At 38.0% G+C, this 19693-nt stretch overlaps 1 protein-coding gene across 3 annotated transcripts in view; it reads left to right on the top strand.

Annotated features, from left to right (window-relative positions):
* Positions 1-19693, top strand: part of LOC5572816 (AF4/FMR2 family member 4) — a 131241-nt gene that overhangs the window by 47973 nt on the left and 63575 nt on the right. For all 3 annotated transcript variants that reach the window (XM_021847010.1, XM_021847009.1, XM_021847011.1), the window contains one exon: positions 3561-3645. In XM_021847010.1, the coding sequence (XP_021702702.1) occupies positions 3561-3645 (85 nt within the window). The remainder of the gene's footprint in view (positions 1-3560; positions 3646-19693) is intronic.

The following is a 19693-nucleotide window of genomic DNA, read 5'->3' as shown; positions in this document are numbered from 1 at the left end:
TCCTCCAGTGATTTTTTAACGAATTTCTCCAGCGAACAAACTTAGAAGAACTTCTGATGCAATCCATGAAGAAACTCCTAATGGTATCCCTGGAGAAGTTCCTAATGGAATCCCTTTGGCAACTCCTGATGGTTACGAGAAGAACTAGCTTATAAGTTAAAATTCTCGTTAATAAAGAAAAAAAAAAAAAAAAAAAAAAAAAAAAACTCCTGATGGAATCCCTAGAGTTACTTCTGATCCCAGGTGCATTCTCTAAAGGAACTCGTAATGGAATCCCTTGAAGAGCTCCTGATGAAATCCCTAAAGGAACTCCTGATGTGATCCACAGGATAACTCCTGATGTAATCCGTAGTAAAACTTCTGATGTAATCCCAGGAGGTGTTCCTGGTGAAATCTCTGAGGAAACTCCTTATGAAACTCCTAGAAGTACTCCTAGCGCAATCGCTACAGGAACTCCTGTAACAAATTGGAGGAATTCCTGAAAGAACTTCTGATGAAATCCCTGGAGAAATCCTGATGCTATAATCTCTAGCAGAATTTCAGGTGGAATCTCTGACAAAACTTCTGATGGATTCTCTAGAGAAACTCCTGATAGAATCCCTTTGCAAACTCCTGCTGAATTCCTTGGGGGAATTCCTAATAAGATTCCTGATGGAACTCCTGATAGAATCGCTAAAGGAACTGATGAGGTACTCCTTATGAAATCCCCAGAAGAAATCCTAATGGCATTCCCTGAGGAACTCCTGATATGATCTCTGGAGGTATTCCAGGTGGAATCTCCGAAGGAGCTTTTGAAGGAATCCCTGAGGGAACTCCTGATGAAATCCCCAGAAAATCTCCTGATGGAATCAGGTTGAATTGCTGAACGAAGTCCTGGAAGAACTCACTCCTGACAAAAACCCCAGAAGAACTCCTGATGGAATCCTTGGAGGAGTTCCAGGTGAAATCCACGAAGAAATTCCTGAAGAAATCTCTGGAAGAATTCCAGATGGAATCCTTGAAGGAACTCCTATGGAATCCCTAGAAAAGCTTCTGATGAAATCCATTGAAGAAATTTCGATGGAATCCCTAGAGGGACTCCTGATAGAATCTCTGAAGAAATTTCAGGGAAAATCTCCGAAGGAACTCCTGATGGAATCCCTGGGGGAACTCCTGAAAAAATCCTCAGAAGAACTCTTGATGGAATTCTTATAGGTGATTGATGGAATCCCTGTAGGAACTCCTGAAGGAATCCCTGAAGGAGCTCCAAATGAAATCCCTGAAGGAATTTCTAGAAGAATTCCAGATGGAATACATGGATTTACTTCTGATGAAATCCCTAAAATTTTGATAAAATCTCTAGAAGAACTCTTGATGTAATCCATAGAGAAACTCCCGATAGAATCCCTAGAGGGACTTCTGACGGAATCCCTAAAGGAACTGCTGATGTAATCCTTAGAAGAACTCTTGATGTAACTCTTTATTGAAATCATGATAGAATCTTTAGATGCAGTCTCGTTGGAATTACCGAGAAACTACTGATGAATCCCTGTAGGAACTTTTGATGGAATCCCTGGAATAACTTTCGATGGAGTTCCTGGTAGTAACTCTAAAGAAATTCTTGGTGGAATCCTTACAAGCTCTCCCTGAAACCCCTGGAAAAATTCCAGATGGAATACCTGATGGAACGCCTGAGGAAATCCCTAGAACAGCTTCTGATAAAATACATAGAAGAACTCTTGATGGAATCTGTAGAGGGATTCCTGATGGAATCTTTAAAGGAATTTCAGGGAAAATCCCTTAAGGAACTCCTGATGGAATCCTTGGAGGCACTCCTTATGACTCCCCGGTAGAAATCATAATGGAATTCTTTGAGGAACTCAGGATATAATCTCTGGAGGTATTCCAGGTGGAATATCCGAAGGAGCTCCTGAAGGAATCCCTGGGGGAACTCCTGATGAAATCCCCAGGAGATCTCCTGAAGGAACCCCTAGAGGTATGCTAGATGGAATCTCTGCAGGAACTCCTGAAAGAATCCCTGAAGGAGCTCCAGGTTGAATCACTGAAGGAACTTCTGGAAGAATTCCAGATGGATTCCCTGGAGTAACTCCTAATGGAAAACCTATATCTTCTGGTGGAATCCCTAGATGAACTCTTGATGGAATCCCTAGAGGTACTCTTGATGAAATCCCTAGAAGAACTCTTGATGGAATCCATGGGGAAACTCCTGATAGAATCCCTAGAGGGACTCCTGAAGGAACTCCTGATGGAAACGTTAGTTGAAATCATGGTGGAATCTTTAGAAGTCCTCCCGGTGAAATTCCGGATGAACTACTGATAAAACCCTTGTTGGGACTCCTGATGGAATCCCTGGCAGAACTTTGGATGGAGTTCCTGGTAAAATCCTTGGAGGAATTCCAAGTAAAATCCCTGAAGAAACTCCTGAGGAAATCTCTGAACGAATTCTAGATGGAATCCCTGAAGGACTCCTGATGGAATCCATTTAAATGCTTCTGATGAAATCCATATGAGAACTCTTGATGGAATCCCTAGAGGGACGGCTGATGGAATCTCTGAGAGAGTTTCAGGGAAAATCTCTGAAGGAGCTCCTGATGGAATCCCTGAAGGAACTCCTTATGAAATTCCTATCAGAAATCCTAATGGCATTCTTTGAAGAACTCGTAATATAATCTCTGGAGGTATTCCAGGTGGAATCTTCTGATGGAATCCAGGGGAAACTTCTGATGAAATCCAGGGGAAACTTCTGATGAAATCCGCAGAAGATCCCCTTATAGAATATCTAGGGATATACTTGATGGAATCCCTGTAGGAACTCCTGAAGAAATCCCTGAAAGAGCTCCAGGTGGAATCCTTGAAGGAACCTCTGCAAGAATCCCAGATGGAAGATGATAGAATCCCTAATACTTCTGATGAAATCCCTCGAAGAACTCTTGATGTAATCCATAGAGAAACTCCCGATGGAATCCATAGACGGACTCTCGATGGAATCCCTGAAGGGACTTCTGATGAAATCCTTAGAATAACTCCTGATAGAATTCTTCGTTCAAATCATGATAAAACCTTTAGAAGTACTCCCGGTGGAATTCCCGAGAAACTACTGATGGAATCCCTGTTGAAACTCTTGATGAAATCCCTGGAAGAACTTTGGATGGAGTTCCTGGTAGAAACTCTGAAGAAATTCTTGGTGTAATCTTTACAAGAACTGCTTATGGAAACTTTTGAAGGTCGCCTGGTAGAATCCCTGGAAGAGCTACTAATGAATTCCCAAGAGGAACTCCTGATGGAATAAGAGTTACATATTTCTCAGGAGCAGATTAGTGTACTGACGAGTCCCCAACCAAACGAGAGCTAATAGGAATCCTAATGTGCTGCGCCTGCCGATTCTGTTTATCTGGGAAGATACCTTTTAGCGCGATATTGAGCAGCAGGCACGAAGGTATTATACCCTGCCCTAGTCCCCGATGGGATTTGAATGTTTTCTACAAGATCCAGTCAATTTGATTGCTTCGCACTTCAATTAACTCTATTAATATTGTTTATTTTTTTTCTCTTACTTTCAGATTGATGGTCACGACTCGGGCACGGAGTCCGATGGCGACTTGGATCAGGAAGACGATCTGATTCAGGAACACGATATGGAGCTAAGTAAGTTTTTCAACATCATCGTTTTTACTGATATAATTTATGTTACCACGAAATTTATTATGGAATTTTGTGCATCCCGATGCAATAAATCTTTTGAAGATTTTTTTAATGAGGAATGTTTTCCGTCAGAGCCACTAAGCGTTGCATACTAGTATGGTACTTCTGGTTCTGTTTCTTTTCTGGCATTACATCCCTACTGGGACAGAGCCTGTTTCTCAGCTCAGTTCACAGTTATTATCTGAGAGTTTTCGTTGCCAATTTAGCATTCATAAATCGTGTTGCAGGTACGAAGAAAAATTAAGGAAATTTACATTACGAAAAGATCCTGAACCGACCACGAATCGAATATAGGCACCTTCAGTATGGTTTTGCTTTATAGTCGCAGACGTTACCACTAGGATAAAGAAGTGGTACTTCTTGCAATATTTATATGACAATGAATCAATTGATGAAAATACTCTTGTTACTTTCATGTGTCATGAAATATTTGCATGTCGGTTGATGGATGGCTCCAAAACAATACTAAAATAAATAGATTCCTCTGTGAACGAACATGGGTTCGTGTGCCAAATTGATAAATAAAAAAAAATCGCCAAAATGCAGTCACACTGTTGCTAAATTGCTTTTTGTGCTGGGGAGACCAATTTCAACAATTTAGTTTCATTGCACACTAGTATCAATTTTGTTGTGTCCCCCTTTTTATTAGACCAATTCATGCACTGCTGGGGTGAGTGAAGAGGAGTGCTACGTATTCAGAAAGCAAAAGTTTTGGAAAAAAATAAGAGCATGATTTTCCAACTTAAAAATTAAATTGCTATCATGAAGAGTACAATACTTTCCGAAATGTATTGTACTTTTCATGGTGTGTTAATGTTACTTACTGAATATGGAGAATTCATGACGAAGAGAATAATGTGTGAATCCAGCCCTGAGCTAGCCTTTTAAATAAAATTATCCAGCATAATTGTTCGGCATCGTCGTGGGACTACTTACTGTTTATTTGTATTGAAATTTAAACAATAATCACGATGCCAATGAAAATATTAACTACTTTCGTAGAGCTCAAACGTAACGTGCGTATTATTTGAAAAGTGTTGTGGACTACCCGTGACCTGAGACAGGGACTCGACAATACGTATATGAAATTTAGGCCAGAATGGACCAGTCCCCAATAAGTCAGCCAAGCAGCGTTGCCTGGAATTTTTATTGACAGAAAACACAGAAGATAGAGAAAACAGAAAAGACAGAGGAAAAAGAGAAGATAGAAGGATAGATACAATAAAGACGAAAGGGAAGATAGAGAAACATAAAGGCCATGGCACATAAAGCAAATAGAATATGCAGCCAAGGCAAAAGTAGCAGAGTAAATTTAGAAGAAAAAAAAAGAGAAAAAGGAAGAAAGTTAGAAGCGAATAAAAACAGAGAAAATAGAAAACGCCAAAAGAAGATAGAGACAAAGGAGAACTAAAGGATAGAAAAAATAAGCCGTGTATTTAGGTGTTCATCATTTGATAATCATTTAAATCTTCTTTTTTAAGTATAACAGCAAATTAAATTATCTGGTATATAATATTTACGACTCAACACAATCCGCTGCATCATTCCGGAAAGCCAATCTAGTCACAATTAGATGCAAATTTGTTTCGCAACAAAGAAGCAACGGATGTCTTCTCTGATCTTCCTTCGGCCGACAAGCACAGGACAACAACAAGGATGACAACGCAGCTTCCACTTCATTTTAGCAATTAAGACGGACATTTTGGACTAACAACCTTTTTCTGGCTCTGACTGCTGCATAATTTGATGTCGGCTATGCTTCGTCGAGCAGCAATATAAAAATACACTAGCAGCAGCAGCATCAGTAGCCACTTCTTGATAGGATTCCTTTAGACAGGCATCACCACCACCACCACCACCGACTCAAAGTGCCAAAGCAAGCGAAGCAGGGTCGAATCAAGCAAGTGGAAACTATTACCATTTGAGACCCGGCGAGTGCGCCAGCTTTCGATCCTACCAGGCAACGGCAGCAGCGAACCATTGCGGCAAAGAGCGTGTCCCATCTTCATTTGCTTGCGTATGATATATATCTTTTGAGACAGTCTCATAATTCTTCGTCGTAATTAAGATTTGTGTTCGTGAAAGGAGCGCAGAAGGAGATCAGTGACAGCGACCGTCCGAGACCAACCCGCCGTATGGGTATCCTTTTTCCCATGGTCCCATGATGGTATCGTCTCCAGGACCGAAACATTTGGTCTTTATGGTTATGAAGAAATCTTTTGGGGGGTAGGCACATGACAGGGCTAGTGTGTTGAGCAAACAATCGGATTCCTTTAGATACGTATCAATTACACGATGTATTTGGAGTTATATCTCAGCGAAAAAGTTCTTATTTGGCCTATTGATAGCATTAAGAATACCAATAGTTGTAGAGGTAAACGCGTATGTATTTAGCAGGTATGTATTCACTACAGCGCATTGTCAGAGATTTCGTCATTTTAGCGATATTAATTAATAGCGATATAACAAGTCTTGCATTATCTTACAGTTTGATCATTTGAACGTTTTCTTAAAGTAAAGAACATGTTCTTTTAAATGCACATAATTTGATCTGCATCTTTTTGCCCCTTGTTTAGTTACAAGTATGCGTAATATGGCCAAAAAAATAATTCATAACCTGCAATAACATGTTTGTTTCAAAACTTAGAAGGATGCAGTATTGTGCAAAGCTGTTCATTTTAACGATATTTTTAAGTTCCGGAGCCTTCCTTAGCCGAGTGGTTAGAGTCGGCGGCTACAAAGCAAAGCCATGCTGAAGGTGTCTGGGTTCGATTTCCGGTCGGTTCAGGAATTTTTCGTAATTCCTTGGGAATATAGTATCATCGTACCTGCCACACGATATACGAATGCAAAAATGGCAACTTTGGCAAAGATAGCTCTCAGTTAATAACTGTGAAAATGCTCATAGGAACACTAAGCTGAGAAGCAGGCTCTGTTCCAGTCAGAACGTAATGCCAAAAAATAAGGTTTTTTCCTTGACAGTCCTTTCTTCGGATCCAGAATTCTATTTTACGTTGATCGACTCATGAATGAATAATTAATCAATTGTTTACTTTTGCACCCCAATATATGATTTTACAGAAATGACCTGTGAGAGACATTCCACTATAACCCATCCCTTCCTTCTTAAGGGTTCCAGTATGTACTGGCAATAAGCCCGAAGGCTATCCTGTGAGCGAAACATTAAGCAAAAATTTCATTCTCTCTGGCTTTGCCATTGAGTGCTTCTGCTACTGACGACTACCGAAATTAACGAGCCTGATGACAGTCTGTTTCTGCTCGTTCCGTTTGTTGGTGCTCGACATGGACCTAGCAACTTGGTCATATGAGCAGTCCAGAGCTAAAGACGCAACGAACCAGTGTTTATGACATAGTTATTGTTTCTGTCTCATATGGATACATTCGGTTAACATCCAGAGGCTGGGAATGGCAAAGGACATTTCAAGGGTATAATTTTGATAAACTGGCAATTTGGTTTTTAAAAGGTTTCTGAAACGGCAAACACGAGAAGACCGTTTGGAACAGCTGATTTTACGATGACGGGATCGACATTAGTTTCGCATCACATCCGTATAGTCAGACGGAGTGTGCCTACGTTTGTTCGCCATCGTGCGATGATGATACAGTTTGCGTAGAAAACGAGAGTGTAAACGAACGAAGCGAGCGTGAATGGTTTTGGTGGACTTGGCAAGTATTCGCGCGTGAAATAACTCGCTGAATTATGCCAGGAATGCTTAAACGGTTTGGTTGGTACATCTCTCGTTTCTGGTTTTCTTCGTCTTACTAAGCTGTGATGGTCATTTGTCAAATGGTGCTGCACTCCGCGAATCATAGTGGGGATTTGTGTGGCGGTTAGGGCGGTTCACATAGTCTTTACAACATTTATGACAAAAATAAGGTTCTGTCAAATTTTCACTCATTTTAGTAATGGTTTGAAGGTGGACTATTCAGAGATTTAGAAAAATGATTTAAACGCGGTACACTGAAATCTTTGTTCACGTTGTGGGTCGTGGGTACGTAAATGAAAATTCACGTAGGGGAATTATAATGTAAACAGAATTTGTGTTACCGTAAAACGGAGTAACATTGATTGGAATGACCCTCCTCGTAAAAAGCGTAAATGAACATTTTCCAATCAAAATTTTCAATATATCTTAATGGTGCTCTTTTTTTCCACATTTTGAGCCAATAAAAATAAGCTTTTGGCAAAAATTATTTTTGTTCATGTCGTTTGTTTTATTATTTTTTTTAACAATGGTATTCACAATCGCAAAAAAAAAATCAATGCTATTCATCCAAATATAACACATTTATGTGAAAAATAGTGCATTTGTTCTAAACACATTCTGTTCAGTTTTAAAGAGCTTGGCCCCCCTACTACGTCACAAGTTGTCGCTTATGATTGTAGTAATAAACAACATTTCCTACATTACCGAACATTGTTCACATGGTAGACCAATGTTACCACATACCAGCTGAACATACTTCAGACTTTCAGAAAAAAAAATATAGGAACCGGTCTGGAACCATTAGGTGAACCGGTTTCGTTTTGCGGCCCTTGCAAATTTAAACATATCTGGGTCGCATGCCTTTGGTTTCAAGAAAATCGGTTCGAAAATGACTTTTTTACAGCTGATTGAAGATTTGAAAATCCTCAACAACAGACGTTGGGTACGCATAGGCTAACTTACAGCATTAACTGTTTAGGAAACGTCCGAAAAACTGATCATTGTTACCGTATAACGGTTCATAAGTAAATATGAGATTTGTTAATTTGACTTGTGAACATCTGCCTTAGTACTCTAGGTCAACTACGAACTCCGTAGAAAACAGGCCGTCATATCTACAAGCACTACCAGGAATCTCTTGAAAGTTTAGGAACAACATTCATACCCATATAGACTCATTAAAATATATTCTTTCTAGTAGTTCTGAAATCAACGACTGTTCAAAGTTTTACAAGAACTCTTGAGTATTGGCACTATTAAGTTTGACGGTTATTTAAGGTTAAGATGCATCGAAGCCAACCTAGAGCACAAATCTAGAGAACCAGACAATTTTCAACCCGAACGGCTGCCTGGTTTTCTAGATTTTTGCTGTGGAAAATCCGAGGTTTGGCTTCAATTCATCTTCACCTTAAAGTTATTCAATAACTACTTGAATTATTGGCCTTTAGATCTACATGTGTATCTAGTGATATCACGAATGTTTATTAACAACATTCATGCTCATGTAGTTTCATAAAAATATATTCTGTCAAGTTTTGAGCTCGATGACCTTGAAGGTTTTACAAGAAATCTTTTGAGTATAGTCTATCAGATCTATAATCATAACTAATGACCTTTCAGAACATCACGTACAATTATTACACTCATACAGGCTTATATAGTTATGTTCGAGCAAGTGGTGAATTCAACGGCTTTTCTAAGTTATCTAATAACTATTTGGTAGATCTTTAGATCTACAAGCGTAACCGATGATCTTCCGAAGGTGTATGCACAACATACCTATGTAGGCTCAAGAAAATATATTATGTGAAGTTTAGAGTTTAATGAGCCGGTCTTTCAGATGCGCAAGCATAATCAGTGACATCTTTTGAAGACTTACGGACAAAGTTAATGTCCATAAAGAATTACACAGCGTAACAAAAATGACACTTTCGCGTGTCTCAAGGATCAAATTATGTGTTTCTAGTAGATTTTGGGTCGCTGAATCTGATGCCGTTCTCAGAAATGTTCCAGCACGTCACAATTTTTAGCTACAGATCGCCAAATTTGTATAAAACACTGGTTTTATTGATGTTTACATGAAATTTAAAGTATTATTTATCAAACTTTTTTGTGATATAATCTACCAAACATGCTAAATAGGACTTGAACTTTCAATTTAGATACAAATCAGTTGCAATTTTACGATAAAATTTAGGTTAAATCGATTTTTTTCAACATGTTTGCAGTCTTCATATAAAATTCTTCGTTTCTCTTATATGGCATAATACAATACTTTTTTGAACCACCAAAAAATAACATTTTACCATCGAAAATATTATGAACTTCGTTGATAATTATTGTTCTATACATAAAGTTTAAATTCTGTGACAAATTGACAAATTGCCGTACAAGTTGGAAAACTTGCATGCAAGTGGCTGAAACAGTCAAATTTAGCATTTTCAACAGTCAATATCTCAAAAACTAGACGTGCCATGATATTTCTGAAAACGGCAATGGACTCAGCAACCCTTAATTTAGTAAATAGTGGTATTTTGGTTCTTGAGACAAAACCGTGTCCCGCAGTGTTATTGACCTAAATTCTGCCATTCTGATACACTCGTTTGACTCAAAACATCTTAGCTTATGTTTGTGCTTGAGATTGAATCTTATTCATAAACCTCCAAGAGATCATTGGTTTGAAATGTAGATTAGAAGGTTTGTTCTCGAAGGAGTTTTCGAACAACCGAAAGCAATTGTTTGACTTAAAACTCGGTAATTTATATTCGGTTGAGCCTGCTTGAGTGTGAAACTTATTCAATTACCTTCGAAATAATGCTAGCTATGCCTGTGGATGTGAAGTCCTGTTTTCGATAAAGTTTTTGGATATTTTCATACAATTATTCGATTGATCTTTGAGAAGGTCATATTTTATTGCCTCCCTCTGGGTGTAATCCTTATTCGTTGACCTTCAGAAGATCATCAGTTTTCTTGTAGTTCTGAAAGCCTTCAATCCAAGGATCTTGTTCTTTATTTGTTAATTTTCAAGAAATCATTGTTTGTTGATACGATGTTCCGTTTTCAAAGGGGTTAATTGATAACCCTCGTCAGTCGTTGGACGTTAAACTTGATAGATAATGTTTGTTTGAGCCTGCATGAGAAGGAAGCTTATTCATAAACCTTTGTGAGATCTCTGGTTACGCCTGCAGATACAAAGACCTTTACACAAAAAAGTTATTAGATAACCGCAGAAAAATGATGAACGGCATCATTCGAAGCAACATGCTGATTTGCGTTAGTCTTCTATGTTAGCCATGTACTCCGTGAAAAACAGATCTCAGGTCTACAAGCATAACCAACGCTTAAAGGTTTATGAACAACATTGAAGTCCATTTAAACTCATTAATATAAATAATGTCAAGCTCTGAGTTCCACGATTGTTTAAGATGAACTGTTCTGAGTAACTATAGGCAGGGTTAACCTCAACAGTTATCTAACGATCCAATAACTCCTTAAAAAAGGCCTTTGGCTCTACATGCGTAATTTGTGATATCTCAAAGGCTTATGATCAACATTCATGCTCATATAGGATCATGAAAATATAGTTTGTCAAGTTTTGTGTTCAACGAGCTGGTCAGTTTATATAAGAAGTATTTTGAGTGAAGGCTTTCAGATTCGCAAGCGTAATCAATGATCTTTCTCAGACTTACGAACAAGGCTGATTATCATAAGGAATCATGTAACTCAGAGATTCCCAACCTTTTCGGTGCCGCAACCCTCTTTGAAGCTTCAAGTGCAAAGATCTCGTGGTCCCCTAAAGGTAGACCTTTCTGAAATGAAAGTTTTTAGAAACCTATAGAAGCTTTCAAAATTAGTTAACTGATATATTGGGGCAGGCATTCACGTCTGTAATGTACCATAAAATATTATGGGGAACTTATGAATGCAAGTTCTGCTATGATCGTTTGGAGAAGTCCGTTTGGAGAATTGAGCCAGGAATCTACAAGTGTACGACAAAGAACTTCCATAATCGATCTTGAAAAAAAAATAACAAAAATCATGCAGGGCAAGAAGGATAAACAACTTTATTCACTTATATTTCAAGCGTGTGCTAAAATTAGGAGGGAGAATGTAACATGATCGATTTCTCTTCATCGATCTCTCTTCTATGAATAAAGGTGACAAGATGCAAGTTTGTCAGCATTTTCCCACCTCAGGATGCAAGATTGCTTCACTAACTAGCGTTCTGAAGTAAAAAAGTGCTAAGAAACTTTCATCTTGTCACCTTTATTCGCAGCAGAGAGGATCTATAAAAAGAAATCGATCATGTTACTTACACCCATATTCTCGCACAAACTTGATTCGTTTTTTCTGCATCCACGTGTCTAAAACTCAGCAAAAACGCACTTATGTACAGTTTTTAGACTAGAGTAAAAAAACAACTTAGGCACTTGCACGTTTCACATTGGCATGGAGGATTTTTTTGTCTGAATATTTTGAAACTTTGCAATAAGACGCACTTCAAAACGACGTATATTTTGGCCAAATGTGAGCTTGGTAGCATTAAATACAACCCTGTCGAAGTAATTCAGAAGTGCCAAAAACAAAATACATCTCCCTATTACATAGTAACATTCAAAATCCCGACAGAAATACTCCCAGGAGTTAATTGAGGATTTCTTCAAGGTATCTTTCAAGGATTTCACCAAAAAAACAATAGCTATGAAAGCTGCTCGTATATGCATATGGCTTGTTAATGGGTTTCTCAGAAGCCAACTACCTACTGTGGGGAGACTTTGTTAAAAATCGTCAGGAAATCTCTGAAAACCTTGTTAGATATCCGTCAGGAACCTACCAACGATCACTGATACAGATATCGGTTGAAAATTTCACTAGCAGTGAACAATTTTGCTTTGTTCAATCCTCTCAATAAACACCAGAGTTTTTAAAATTTTAAACATTTATCAAGAAATATGGGAAAATTTCCTAGGCACACCCCCAGAAATGGTCATAGTTTGTGTTGCCCGAGACCCTACTAGCTAGAATTGAAACGGATTTGCGTTAAATATTTATATGTGGTATGCGATATTCAACTGATAAAAAAGACATCTTACAGTTTAAAAATACTTGAGAGATCAAAAATTTGAAACTTTCTTGGAAATAAGTTTGGTAACAGTTTCGTCACATTTATTCATCAATCAAGAGAAACTAAACTTATTCTTAATGGTCTTGCGGACCTCTCAAAACATCATCACGACCCTCTAGGGGTCCACGGACCAGCGGTTGGAAAGCTCTGATTTACCTGTATTCTGTCATCTTGATACATTCGTTTGACTCAAAACTCCTAAGCTTTTGTTCATGAGTGAGTATGAATCTCATTCATAAACCTCCAAGAGATCACCATTTCAAAATGTAGATTAAAATGTTTGTACTCACAAGAATTTTTGAATAGCGGAAAGCAACCGTTTGATTCAAAACTTGTTTGTTTATATTCGTGAGCCTGCTTGAGTGTGAACTTTATTCAATAACTAACCTTCGAACAGAACTGTAGTTCTGTTCCCAATAAAGTTCTTAGATAAAATTTCACAATTGTTTGACTCATTTATGAAAAGGTCATATTTTATTGCTTCCCTTTGGTTATAATCTTACTCGTTAACCTTTAGAAGATCATCGCATCAGGTTTTTCTTGTAGCTCTGCAAGCCTTCAATCCAATGAGTTTAGTAATGACCTAGAAGCGTAGTCGGGACCAATTTTCGTTTCAACATGATGGTACAAGCTCACGTGAGTGAAATTTTAAAGAATTCATTGGTTACACATATTGATACGAAGTTCTGTTTTCTACGGAGTTGTTGGATGGCCCTAGTCAGTCGTTGGCCTTAAAACTTGTAATAACATGAACCTTATTCATCAACCTTTGAGAGATCTCTGATTACGCCTGCAGATTCAAAGACCTTTACTCAAAGAAGTTATCAGATGAAAAATGTTGAACGTGAAACTTCATAAGACATATTTTATTGAATCTGTTTGTGTGAAAACTTCGTTAATTAACCTTTGCAAATCAAACAAAGCTACAGTATTTGTAACTGAAGCATAAGCCATTATTTAGTATATTCCGAATCTTTTAATTAATTTGGAATTTATGTCAATATCATGCGACACATCAATCTTCAAAATTTTACAACAGAAATATAAAAAAAGCATATTGTGTAATTGTATGCAACATTGGACCATCAAACTTCTGGCATATCCTAGAGCCAATTCCGTGACCCTGGAAAAGGACATTATTCCGATGATTGCGAACCATATCATGCGACACATCAATTATCAAGATTTTTCGTCGGGATTATAACATGATGCATATTGAGTAACTTTTTGCAACATAGGGTCATTTACAAGTAGTTCCGGGATATTCTGGAGATTAAGGGATTCTGGAGAGAGACATCAATCAGATAATTACAAACCCTATCATGCGACACATCAATCTTCAAGATTTTTCTTCGGGAGAATAAAATGATGTATTTTGGGATATTTCTTGCAACATAGGGCCATTTACAAATACTTCCGGGATGTTCTGGAGTCAATTCCGGGACCCTGGAGATGGACATCAACCCAATGATTGCAAACTCTATCATGCGGCTCATCAAACTTCAAGTTTCTTCAATGGGAGTATACTTTGATGCATATTGAGCATTATTGCTTGCAAAATAAGGTCATTTACAAGTACTTCCGGGATGTTCTGGAGTCGATTCTGGACCCTAGAGTTCAGACCCTAGACATCAATCCGATGATTGTAATTCATATCATGCGATACATCAATCTTCAAAGTTTTCGCCTGGACGATATAAATTGAGAACTTGCATGCATCAGAGGACTATTTACAATTATTTGCGGGATGGCGGTATGTTCTGTAACGAATTCTGAGACTCTGAAAAATGACATCCCAAAATTGGCTCCAGAACATCACACAACTTCTTGTAAATAATCCTTTGTTGTATGCTATTACTCAATTTGCATCGTATTATACTCCCAGCGAAAAACCTTGACAATTGATGTGTCCCATGATATGGATATGGTCTCGCAATCGGCTGCAGAACAGCCCGGAAGAAATTGTAAATGACCCTATGGTGCATACAGTTACTCAATATGCATCACATTACACTCCAGATGAAAAAAAAAATGAAGATTGATATGTCGCATGATATGTATTCTGCTCCAGAAAATACCGGAAGTACTTGTAAATGACCCTATGTTGCAAGCAATTACTTGATACGCTTCATACAATACTCCCAGTGAAGAAACTTGAAGTTTGATGTGGCGTATGATGTGCCGGATTTATGTCCTTCTTTAGGTTCCCGGAATTTGATCAAGAATATCACGGAAGTATTTGTAAATAGCCCTATGTTGCAAGAAATTACTCAATATGCATCATGTTATAGTCCCGGCGAAAAATCTTCAAGATTGATCACATTATACACGAAATCGGTGAAAAATCTTGACGATTGATGTGTCGCATTATATGATTTGCAATCATCGGATTGATGTCCTTTTACAGTGTCCCGGAACCTAGTACCGATTCTGGAAATACTAGTAGATTTTCATATGTTGCATGCAATTACTCGATATGTATTGCATTATATTTCTTGAAGATTGATGTGTCGCATAATACGGCTTGTGCTGATCAATTTTTTTCCCCAACTGATACCCCAGAAATAGGTTCCATGGAATCCGGAACCGGCCTGAATGGTTTAAAATGAGTTGAAAAATCGGAATATACTAATGGTTTATGATTCAGCCAAAAAAAAGGTTGTAGATACAGGTCAGGGACGCAAAGGTTAACGTCATAAAGGTCACTGATTACACATAATATGTGTCTATATTATAGATCTGAAGTTTTCTATTCAATTGAGTTCTTGGATTACTGTTGAACTCAATTAGCGTTGATCTCGAAAAATAATAGATCACAGTTGTTCGATCCGGCGCAAGTGCGAATTGCAATGATAAAGCTCAAGTTAAGGAGTCTATGAGTTCAATAAGACAAATCTTAAATCACTACGAAGTTACTCTAAATATGTAAAGCTCCAATGTTTCGAATTTAAATGATTTAAGTGAATGCCACTAGCCTCAATTGCATACAAATTTCATTTACTTAGCATTGCATAGTTATATAAAACATCTCAAATTCTATAATTGCTGAAGATCCACTAGAGTATGTATCCTTTGACAGATACGCGTTTTTCGATCTCAACTGTAATGTCGTCTTCAGTGTCGTGTACTAGACTCGACTTTACACGCCACTGAAGACGGTCTTAAAGCTCAGGTTGAAATACGCATATCTGTCAAAGGATACAAATTGTAGTGGAATGAAATGGTATAGTACTTAATTCGGTTTTTCATCTACTTATAGGTATTCCTCGAAACAGGTCGAAGATTTATTATCATTTATTTGTTTATTCAGCAGCATTCTGCACTAAAATGGCTGAAATATTGACAGAGCTCTATTTTCATCATAAAGATTAAATGGAAGACACAATTTAAACCACCCTAGTGTCGTGCGTCGTGACATTGTGTGTCGTGTGGGAATGCTTGTCGTGAAGATTGACACGGTGAGGTGCACTAAGCCAAAACCAAGTACTTATGTATACTATTTTTAGTAACATAAGTTACTTCACAAGTGAAAGTAAAACAGACAATGACAGACGACGCATTGATTGATGATGAGCACTGAACGAGTACAGAATATGACCAAAGAAAATGGTACATAATGTTGCGAAAAAGGCTGGTTCAGATTTTAATTCGGAAGGATTGTGATTTTAGTAAGACTTCTTCTTTCAAATGTTCCTTTTCATAATCTACAAGTAATGAACGAAAACTGCTTATGACAAAATAAAGCAATTTACATAGCCGTGTAACAGTAAATAAAACCTTGTTCTCGAGTTTCAACAAATGCTTCGAAAGCTGAAACGATAAATCAAACATCTGATCGGTTCTCGACATAAGAAAAAAAAACTGATGAATCGAACAACAATCGACACCAGCCCAGCGGAAAGTGCTGAATGAATACATTTACTGCACGGGGCGCGGTGAGTCCGTGGAGCAATCCATTCTCTTTTTTTCCCGTTCCGAACAGCTATTTCCAAAGTCGCAATTTTCAACGCAGCACCGATCAATGACGACCGCTTTTCACACCCATACGGAAATCATCCACACCCCCCACTCTCTAAAATAAAGTTACACAAAATTGGGATCTTTTGGGTCAGCACACCATGGGTGTTATTTTTACACATCTTAAAAAATCTATTTTACGAAAAACATTACGATGCATAGAGATTTTTAGTATTGTGCAGCTTTTTTATTTGTCGATTTTGTGTGAATCGTACTCAAATTTGTTTAACTTCGGTTAACCATGCATTTCCGTCATCATCATCATCATCGGTTCGGTAGTTTGGTGTCATCAGTCATCACGATAGGGCATGCTCTTTGAAACGTGCGAGTACGGTTCGTAGTCATCGTACGGTCGGTCGTCGTGTATCGTAAATTTGTGTGTCCCGTGTAAAATACGGTGCTGAGTCGTTACGGCGCATGCTTCGCACTAGTTCATTCACATTTTTCACCACACGGTCTGTGTGGAGTCGGTACTCTCGGTGAGGGAGCCCTTGCCTCCCCATGCTGCCATGGTTTTCGGATTTCGGAATACTACGAGCGTGGATGCTCTCGCTCTGACCGGTAGTACACGTAGTTTAGAGTAGAATAGAGGTTCGGGGCAAGCTTTGTAACAACATTTCTTCTTCTTTCTGGCGTTACGTCCCAACTGGGACAAAGCCTGCTTCTCAGATTAGTGTTCTTATGAGCACTTCCACAGTTATTAACTGAGAGCTTTCTTTGCCGATTGACCATTTTTGCATGTGTATATCGTGTGGCAGGTACGAAGATACTCTATGCCCTGGGAATCGAGAAAATTTACTTTACGAAAAGATCCTCGACCAGTGGGACTCGAACCCACGACCCTCAGCATGGTCATGCTGAATAGCTGCGCGTTTACCGCTACGGCTATCTGGGCCCGCAACATTTCTCTGCAGAGCAAATTTTCGGCTACATTTGGATCTCTTTCTCCGAAGGTTTTTCACATTAGCGTGACAGTGATGCCAGATCATTTTTATATTATTGGTGCATCTAATATCTGTCAACACCTGGAAAATCCTGGAAAGTCAGAAAACGCCAGGGAATTTAATTTTCGACCTGGAAATTCTGGGAAAGTCAGAGAAAAATAGCAACACTATTCCACTACATATATTCAAACATGCTATTTCAAAACAAATCAGAGAATAATTGTTACGACGTTTGTTTCACTGAACATTTATGTATTTGAACAATCTTGGCTAAGTTATGCAACTCAATATTGAGCAAAATTTTCCTCATACATAGTCACAGTCGAAGTTACCAGCGTCTTGTGTACTCTCTCAAATTTGTAATTACCTATATGGGAAATTTGAATATAGATCATGGTTATTCAAAAGATCAAGAATTATAAGTCATCCGGTTATGGTTTTGTATTCCTTATGAATCATATTTTTACTAATGCTTTTGAGTCAAGCATCAAATATCTTGCTAAGAATTTATTAGGAATCTCACAAAAAATACGCTTAGTATGTATGGGTGAATGTGTGAAAATTCTCCGAAATCCACAAAACTTATCGAGAGGAACTTTACAAAGAATATGATATAATCATTCAAGGACTAACATCATATAAAGGTTTAGTATAAGTATCTCCAGGACTCCTCCAACAAAGATTTCTAATAAATCTGGCAATGATAAATTGGTTTGGAAGATATCTGTTGAAGACAGAAACGGATTTAGCTTATTGTGCTAGGGTCAAGATTTCATTTCAAAAATTCTACAGAAGAAATGACATCCAAAAAAAAATGATAGGAGATTTCAACCAAGACAAAACGATAGACAATGTAAGACAAACTACACTATATTAACTAAGATTTATACTAATTGCATTTCGTGCATTAAAGTTTACCCTTGAAAAAGGCCACAATCCGTAGCCGAAACGTCGGGCAGAATTAAATGAAATCGTGTATAACATTAAGACTGAGGTAGCCGAATAAATTAGTAATATCAAGTACCAGTCGACCCTTCCAACTAAAACTACATAATAACTTTTGCAGTGATTTCAGCGAAAAGTTCTCACCAAGGATCTGCCGTAGATCTTATACCCAAGTCCGCCAAGGATCAGAAAAAATGTCAGTGATCTCAATGAGATTCAGTAAATTTTAGTTTCTATAAGTATTTTGTCGAAAAGAACCCTCAATTGATCTTAGTTTTAGGGTCAGTGAAACATTAGTTGACAGTCTTCTATAGTCGCATCAGTGCCTTTTTACAACATCTGATTAGGCCACGTGATTATTGAGTTGAAATCGAATTTAGGTTAACTTCCGCTTCTATGAGTCCTCTCGTGGTGTGGGGGCAACGCGCTCAATCTAGTGAACAAGGAGTCGTGAGTTCGATTCTCACCGGGAAGACGTGTAACTTTTTCGCAATTTTCACTTCAATTTGTAATTTTTTATCCAAATAATATAAAAATATACAAATATATAAAATTTAAAATGTAAATATAAAATATCATATAAAAATCATATGAAATCAACACAATTTGTTTGAAAATTTTGTAGAAAAATATGAAGTTGGTGTAGTTTTATATTGAAAAATAAATGCCTGACATTCTCTATAGAGTAAGGTGGGGCAAAAGTTCAACCTGAGTGATATAATCAATATTTCCAAAAGTACCGTAACAGTTTAAAGTAATAAATACCAAAACTTTTAAAATTCTTTTACATAATGTACGCCATAGTGGAGAGAGGGTTCAATAGTAGAGAGATGTTGCCTGACGTAATTAGAATACGTTTCCTCCAAAACTGTTTACCGTCAGCAAGCTCTCCAGCCATAACGTCTAAAATTCTCTTCCAGTGCGAACCATTCTCTCTCCCATCTTCTTCTTCTTCTTCTTCTTCTTCCTCTTGATATAACGTCCTCACTGCGACAAAGCCTACTTCTCAGCTTAGTGTTCTTATGAGCACCTCCAAAGTTGTTAACTGAGAGCTTTCTTTACCAATAGTTGCCATTTTCGCATTCGTATATCGTGTAGCAGAGGTTCGATGAACTTTATGCCCAGGGAATTCAAGGAAATTTCCATTACGAAAAGATCCTGCACCGACCGGGAATCAAACCCAGAAACCTTCAGCATGGCTTTGCTTCGTAGCCGCGGACTCTAACCACTCG

This window comes from Aedes aegypti, chromosome 2 (assembly GCF_002204515.2).
Source record: "Aedes aegypti strain LVP_AGWG chromosome 2, AaegL5.0 Primary Assembly, whole genome shotgun sequence".
Taxonomy (NCBI): Eukaryota; Metazoa; Arthropoda; class Insecta; order Diptera; family Culicidae; genus Aedes; species Aedes aegypti.
This window is presented reverse-complemented; position numbering and strand designations above follow the sequence as displayed.